Source organism: Cebus imitator, unplaced genomic scaffold, assembly GCF_001604975.1.
Source record: "Cebus imitator isolate Cc_AM_T3 unplaced genomic scaffold, Cebus_imitator-1.0 Scaffold475, whole genome shotgun sequence".
Lineage (NCBI taxonomy): Eukaryota > Metazoa > Chordata > Mammalia > Primates > Cebidae > Cebus > Cebus imitator.
Genome location: NW_016107790.1, coordinates 2,305,639 through 2,313,552, shown reverse-complemented (window position 1 = coordinate 2,313,552; position 7,914 = coordinate 2,305,639). Strand labels below are relative to the sequence as shown.

The 7,914-nt window shown below is 45.5% G+C and overlaps 1 protein-coding gene and 1 long non-coding RNA gene across 3 annotated transcripts in view; one reads left to right on the top strand and one right to left on the bottom strand.

The window, feature by feature from the left end:
- The window catches only part of LOC108292074, a 15,547-nt gene extending 13,158 nt beyond the window's left edge, over positions 1-2,389 (bottom strand). Inside the window, exon 1 of the long non-coding RNA XR_005197445.1 lies at positions 2,331-2,389. This is a non-coding gene — a long non-coding RNA (uncharacterized LOC108292074). The remainder of the gene's footprint in view (positions 1-2,330) is intronic.
- DSTN (destrin, actin depolymerizing factor) overlaps positions 2,338-7,914 on the top strand; it is a 35,416-nt gene continuing 29,839 nt past the window's right edge. Inside the window, exons 1-2 of one of the 2 annotated variants that reach the window (XM_017512705.1) lie at positions 2,338-2,478; positions 3,085-3,455. In XM_017512705.1, coding sequence (XP_017368194.1) covers positions 3,453-3,455 — 3 coding nt within the window. In that variant the 5' untranslated portion in view covers positions 2,338-2,478; positions 3,085-3,452. Of the gene's footprint in view, positions 2,479-3,081; positions 3,456-7,914 lie in introns of both variants that reach the window. The other variant, XM_017512706.1, reaches the window with a different exon arrangement.

Here is a 7,914-nt window from a genome sequence, read left to right as displayed (position 1 = left end):
AAAAAAAAAAAGAAGACTGACATAAATAGGGATAGGAGATAGAAAACAAGTGAATTTGTGGGGAGGGAGGAGAGAAACTAAAATTTTTTTCTATGCTGTATACTGACAGTGTCTCCTAGCAAACGAGCTTTTCCTAGCCTATCTATTAACACACAATCTCATATTTGAGGAGAGACCTTATGTGTCTGTTCAGGCTGCTATAATAGAACATCATAAACTGGGTGGCTTACAAACAACAGAAATTTACTTCTCATAGTTCTGGAGGCTGTGAAGTCCAAGACCAATTCACCAGCAGATTCAGTGTCTGGTGAGAGCCCACTTCCTAGTTCATAGATGGCACCTTTTTGCTGTGTTCTCATAATGGTGGAAGGGGCAAGTAGCAGTCTAGGACCTCTTCTAAGGCCACTAATTCTATTAAAGGGGGCTGTGCCCTCATGACCTAATCACCGTCCAAAGGCCCCTACTTTAACTACCATTCAACTGGTATTTGAAGGATTGGGGATTACCTTTGGGGATTACCTTTCAACTTTGGGAGGATATAAATCTTTATTAGTCTATAGCATTGTATGAAAACTTTTTCCCTCTGTGTGGAGAGAAGGAATGTCAACGTCTAGGGAAAAAAACCTGGGTGTTAAATGCAGAGGCTGAAGTTCAGTAGGACCTAAAAAAATGGGGGCTCATTTAGGTTGTGATAAACTGATATCAAAGTTTGATAAATTTTAAAACATCTTCAGATACTGGTTCACTTACTGAACATTTATTAAACACTATGTTATCGGGGCTATGCCAGTTCACACACATGCATCCTAAATATCCCATGACCTCAAGGAACTCCCAGAGTAATCTGGTAGTATCGGCAAACAAACAAAAATAATTACAGAGCTACAGTAATTGTAGGGAAAAACCTTAAAACCTCCAAACTCAAAAGTATAGCATCTGCATCTACTGGGGCCATCCAAGACTCCACCCCTCAACTCAATCTTCATTTTAACAAGGATCCCAGGTGATTTGGATCTTTATTAAGATTTGAGAAGTGATGAACTCTGGGATTATAGAACTACCGGAGTGAAGGAGTTGGAAGTGGTGGGGGGCAGGAAGCAAAAAAAAAAAAAAAAAAAAAAAAAGGAGGAACTACTATTGATTCTTGGGAAGCGGTAAGAAAAGTCTTCAGATGGGAGGAGTGGTAGAGCATTCCAGGCTGAAAAAATAAACAGGCCATGATCAAGGTACTTAGAACTAGTAAGAGGTGTTCTGGAATGAGAAGTATCGTCTGGGAGGGGCAGTGGGCACTTAGGAAGATATGAGAGATATGGCAGAAAAAGCAGCCTGAGGCCAGAAGCACAAGGGCCAGACTGACCCACTGAGGATTATGGAGGAAGCCACAGAAAATTTTAAGCAAAAATGTAACAAGACCAGTCTTATGTCTGGCCATAGCTCTGGTGGCACAGTGGAGGACAAAATGCAGGAGAGACGCTGGAGCAGGCAGGCATGTATCCTTAAATGAGCACCATTCACTTTTGGACTAGTAAGGAAGTCTGAAGACTAAGAAGTGGAGGAGTCACAGAGGTCTAGGCAAACAGAAAAGCAGAAGGTTCCCGCTGCAGTAGGATACAGTGGGGTTCCTTCTCAGCCCAGGAGTGTGCTCTCGGACTGGCGTCATCAGCATCACCTAGTTGTTAGGAATGCACATTCTCAGGCAACATCTTAGAAGCAGTGAGGGAGCCCTGGGGATGGGGCACACGAATTTAGCTTTGCACTTCTCCAGGTGATTCTGATGCATACTAAAGTTAAGAACCACTGCTCTAGCCCGCCAAAAATCAAGTAGCAGGTGGTAAAGGCTTAAAACTGCACAGCTTGCTGTCTTTTTAAAAAAAGAACGAGGGTAATGAGAAATGGGTTTCTATGTTGAGTGGGGCAGAACAAAAGCCACATAAAACCTATATTTTATATAGTGCCCACCCCCAAAAAAGTAGTGACCATCTTGTCCAAAAGCCTTGTATTTGGAAAATAAAAATAAAAATTTTGGCCGAGGCCATGATGTTCTCTGTAACCTAAATTAATTCATCAAATTCTTTCTATTCCCTTTATTTCCCACAAAAACACCCGCAGCAAAAACGCTGGGATTCCTCTGGGCCTCTGAAAACCGTGTTTCCGACGCAACCGCCCATTAGAAAAACACATCCCAAATTAAAAGCCCGGAGAACTAAGCTGCAGGGCTGGCGCCGCCGTCCCGGGACAGCGCGGCCTTTCCCAGCCACACCCCTGCACGCCGCCGGCCTCCTTCCCCGGCAGTTCCCAAAGATAAATAAATCCTCCTTGTTTTTCCAGACCTGAAATTAGCGGTGACTCACAGAGCACTCTGCACTGCCACGGTCGCCTCGGGAAGGAGGAAAAATGTGCAGATTTTTTCCCCCTCACGCGAGGGCCGGACGAACCAGGCTGGGCCAATCAGGGCAGGGCGGCGGGAATCGCACCAAAGTAGGTAAAAAATGCGGTAGGCGTCCCGCCGCCGCGGCCTGCGACTCCCCTCCCACGGGACCTCCCCCGCGCGTGCCCCTCCTAGGGGCCTGCCCCCCATCCCCAACATCCCCCCGCTCTCACCGCTCTGCTTCCATCTCCCTCACCTCTCTCCTCCCCATCTCCCTCTTCCCCACCCCCATCCCCTACCCAATCCCCCTTCCTGCCCCCACATCCCCCCTGCCCCCACTGTCTCCTCCCTCACCTCTCCCCTTCCCACCCTCTCCTCCTACCGTGTGCCCCTTGCCCCTATCCTCTCCTCCCCCGACATTCCTTCCTTTGCCCACTGTCCCCTCTCCTCTTCTCTCCTCGCTACGTGCCCCTCGCCCCTCCCCTCCCCCCACATCCCCCTCCTTTCCCCATACTGTCTCCCTCTCCCCCGCCTCTCCCTTCTCCTTCCCTACCCCAGCCCCACCCTCTCCCCAGCGGCTGGCACACCTGGCCAGGTGGCTGCCTCCCGGTGCGGTCCGCGGCCGCACAGTGGGCGGGGCTCCAGGTGGCCCCGCCCAAGGATGCGAAGAAAGGCCACCCCTCCCCCGTCATCCCGTGTTCGTTGGTCGCCAGCAGGCGCCAGCCCAGTCCGCCTTCTAGCCCCCCGCAGACGGGGGAGAACGCACGTCCACCCCTAAACACTTTCTGGTGGGGGGGGGTCCCCCAACAGCCTGGAGCAGGTGAGGGAAGCTCCCCTCCCGCTGGGAGTTTGGACAGCCGCCGGGCGGGGCGTTGCCGGACTGGCTGGTTGCGTAGCAACGACGGGCGGTGCGTGACGTGCGCAGCCGCGTTCAGTCGCGAGGCGCGCCCTCCCCAGAGTAGGCTCGCGCCGCCGCGTCAGCTCCGCGCTGGGTCTCTCGGTGCCGCATCCGTGAGTAGGTCGCTCCGTAGACTCGCTGCCCGCCGGCTCCCTCCCCTGCGTCCCTGCGACCGCCGCGGCGAAGATGGTGAGTGGGAGGGAGGCCGAGGCGTGGGCCGAGGCGGCCGGGAGCGGCGGGTCTCTGGGGCGCCGCGGAGTCGCGGCTAAGGGAATGAGCCGCGCCCCAGTCCGGGGAAGGACCCGACCTCGCTGCAGATTCCAGGCCCCAGGGATTCTCCGGGCCTCCGTCGTCCGCCGGCTTGGCTGGGCCCCCGCGCCCCGGGACGGATCCCCGGCCGCTGCGCAGCTGCCAGCTGGGGTGAGGCTACCGCCCCGGAGCGTGGCCTCTGCAGTGCCTCCAGCCTTGGCCTTGCTGCAGCTGGCTGGGGTCGAGCGCCCCCACCCGCTCTGTGAAATCCATCGGGGGTCTGCGGACCGAGGCCCCGGGAGGGGGCGGCGTCGGAATCTGGTGACCGTCCGTGTTGGCGTGGGTTTCCCCAGAGCTGGCTCTGAGGCGCTGGGTGATTTGTGCGCGTTCCGGCCCGTGAGGTCTGTCTATCTCAGTAAGGATGATAAAGCCTTTATGGAACAGTCCTAGAGCACGGAATGATCGCCAACAAGCATGATCCTGGCATGATTTAGAACGGGGTGGCCTTGCAGCAGCTTTATTTGTTTGTTTTTTCTTTTTATCTGGCAATCAGCTTCCAGCAGCACCCTCGTTGTGCTTGTCAAGCTTGGCAGTGTCTCTTTTAACATTTCCCTGCCCGATTTGTCCGTGTATGGTTAAGAGTATTTTTTTCTGATCTGTAGACAGTTGAACTGTGCCAGAACTTGGTGCGCAACGTGTGGGCTTGATGCTGGGATGCTGATAAAAGCAAATTTAAGAGCTTTAAAAAAGACCATTAAAATATTGGAGTCACCAAAAAGTAGGCAGGTGCTTATTAGTATATTCTATATGATGCACATTTTTCTTAATTTACATGTTTCCCCCTTTAAACTATCACTTTAATAACTATTTGAAAACGTAGTGTCAGTTGAACTGTCAGGTGGAAGGAACATTTTGTCATTTTCTGTAGTATGCACACACTGTTACCATTTTTGGTCAATGATTTTCAGGCATAGCCTTACCAGACTTTGCTAGAAATATTACGCTGTAATTGCATCTGTCTGTCTGGAAGCAGTTGGTACCCGCTTATCTGCATACAAACTGTTTTCGCTGTGTAACAGTTTTGGTTTTCTTAAGTTATTGCAGCTTTCGTGTACATGCAGGTGGCCCCCTGAGTAAAACAAAAAAATTAATCGGTAGTTTCTTGATGACTAAATAATAGGAATTTGATACTGTTCAGTTTTTGGTTCTTTAAGCTACAAAGTAGCATCTTAAGTCTTTTTCATATTTAATTATTAAAAATTTAATAATATTTTAAATGTATGTACTACTTTATACTAAAAGACTTAATCTAAAGGCTTTGAGTTATGGAATGTTTAAGACCATTCAGTCTGTGAAAGTGCTTTGAAGCTGACTGGGGTCTGCTCTAGAGACTTTTGATTTGACATTATCCTTTTTTATTGAGTGACTAGTGCAGACTTTATTTTTCTGTTTGAAAATAAGAGACCAAATATTTTACCTTTAGTTAAATACTTAAATGCTTAGTTTTAGTTAAAGCTTAACTAAATTCTAGAAAGAAAGAGTCTGTTATATTTCCTGGTTCTTATGAGGAGTGGGAGAAATAAAAATTAGAGATGAGCAGTTTCCAAATACGTTTCAAAATTGTTGGCTTTAGGGAAGTCGAGACCTTACAAGTTACTCCCGTGTGGATGCTTGTGAAGAATGAGAGTTCAGAACATAGACCCCTCATTTTTTTTTTTTTTTTTTTTTGAGACGGAGACCACATTTTTAAAGGTTATTTTTGTTTTTAGCCTTATGAGTGCAGGAACATCTTTGTTCAGTCCAGCGATTAGAGAATATTGATTGTGGGTATTATCCCAGAGTCTAGCATTTTCCTTTAACTCTTTTAGTTAGATGCCTGGTTCCAAGTTTCTGAACTACCATGAGTTTGTTCTAAATTAGCGGAATCCTTTCCTTGTGTTCACCAAGTCTTCTAGAAGCACCTGAAATAAAGTAGTTTGAAACCACCACTTCAGGATGAGATTATGTGTTTTCAGATATGTCACTGTATAGTGCTGCTTCCCCCCTCCAAAAAAAAACGTGTCCGCCTGCACATGAACCACAAGTACAGACCCCAAACAAAACGTACACGTGTGTGTGTGTGTGAGTGTGTGTGTGTGTGTACTGGGTGTGCCAGTCTCCTTAAACAGAGATTGTTTAGCAGCCCACCATCAAGTTCCTAGGGATATTTGCTCAGTAGTTCTACTGGATGTGGATTGAGACATCACATATAAACTTGCCTAGCTCCTCTTGTAACCAAGGAGTACCTTTACTGCGTAGATATCTATATAGCTTCTTGGAAATTAAGAGTGTAGTCTTGCCCTTGAAGTAGAGTTAAAACGTCTGCATGATAATCTAACCCTTACTGCGTTCTCATAAAGTGAGCTAATTGGCTCTGCATTCAAGTATTGTAATACATGGTAATTAGCAAAAACAAAACCACCCAGTGAAATAGGTTTCACATGTTCTTGTGCCTATTTAACATATGAGCAAACAGATTGTAAAGGATTGACTCAAGAGAAATCACCTTTTCCAACTCCAAGCTTTAAAATAATTTTGAAACATACACAGAATAACGGATCCCTTTGTACAGAAAAGGCTATCTTATTGCCATATTTTAAGTTACCCTTACAGCTAAATATGCATCATCTTCTTCATCTCATTCCCTTCCCTCTCCAGAGATAACCATTCCTGTGTCAAAGACATAATATACTGGCTGGTTGAGGAGATGAATTTTTTCAGGCTATTGCAATTAGGAGAGCATTCCTAATTGCCTTAATCTGAAAATATGCAACAGGCCAGTTCTTTGCAGTATCTGTTTCTCAGAACACAAAATGATGGGGTTGATTAACCATCACTGCTTTCAAAGAACACAAGACTCAGGTAAAGTTCACAGCAGTCACCTGAAATTGATATATTTCATTCTCATTGGTAGTTCCATACTTTCAGCTACTTAATCATATGTATTGCCTTGGTGTGCTTTTAAAACTTACGTAAATACTATGTCTCATGTGCAGCTCTTTGAGAAAGAATTAAACTTAGTGGATTTTTTGTTTTTGTTTTGTTTGCATGGGACGATGACTTTTGGATTTATTTGTAGTTTTAGTTCTTTAACTGCTGAATTGCATTATTTTGTGTGACTGCAAGTTTATCCATTCCTCTGTTGGTGGACATTCAGCCATTTCCTAATTTTTTGCTTTTTTTTTTTGGTCTATTTAAACTTCTTATAATAGGCAATTTCCATGTCATATATTACTATATATTGCTTCTCTAGCCCTAGCATGTATCTCTCCGTGGTGTGTATCTAGAAGTGGAAGCCCTGGGTTGGAGGACTGCATACCTATTTTCTGCTCTACTACTGGTTTGTGCTGGTTGTATCTTATCACCAACAGCTTGTTTCTCCATTGCCTTTCACCACTTAATAAAAGACTTAAAAGCTTTGCCAGTGTGATGGTTGTGAAATGGTTTCTCATTTTATTTTGCATTTTTCTGATTAGTAGTGAGCTGACTCTTTTCGTATGTTTATTGCATCTTAAGTTTTTACACGCATGCTGTATCCTGCAGACCTGACCATTCTGTAAATACTTATCATCTTCACCTTAGCTTATTTGTGGAGCCGAAAAGTAAACAGAGCAGCTAAAAAAAAAAAAATCAGCCAGACACAGAGGCCCATACCTGTCATCCCAGCACTTTGGGAGGCCAAGGCAAGAGGCTGCTTGAAGCCAGGAATTAGAGACCAGCCTGGGCAATATAGTGAGACCTCATCTGTACAAAAAAAATTAAATAAAAATTAGCTGGGCATGCCTGTAGTCTGTCTACTCGGGAGGCTGAGGTGGGAGGATTGCTTATACCTGGGTGTTAGAGGCTTCTGTGAATATGATTCCACTACTGAACTCTAGCCTGGCCACAGAGAGAGACCCTATCTCAAAAAACAAGAACATGATTATCAATACCAGAACCTCATGCTGAGGACTAATCTTTCTGTCTTCTGGCACATAAGTTTCTTTCCAGCCCCTTAAGCAGCTAATTAACAGAAGTTCAACACTCTCTCAATTCTAGCCACTTGCCATTTTTAGGCCCCAGATAGTGGTAGAATGTAGAGGTACCTAGGACAGAGTTCTTTCCCTGTTTGCCAAGGGCTGTGGAGATTAACATCCTTCACTTTATACTTACTCTTTTCTTTCCTGGCAGTTCCTCTAGCCAAAATGTAGAAATACACACTGTGTACCTAAAATTTCTCTAAAAAATTAAGTTTTGAAAATAAACATGCAAAACAAGTAACCATGACTTCTTTTCTTTCTCCTTTCCTTTTTCTTTTTCTTTTTTTTTTTTTTTTTTTTTTTTTTTTTTTTTTTTTTTTTTTTTTTTTTTTTTTTTTTTT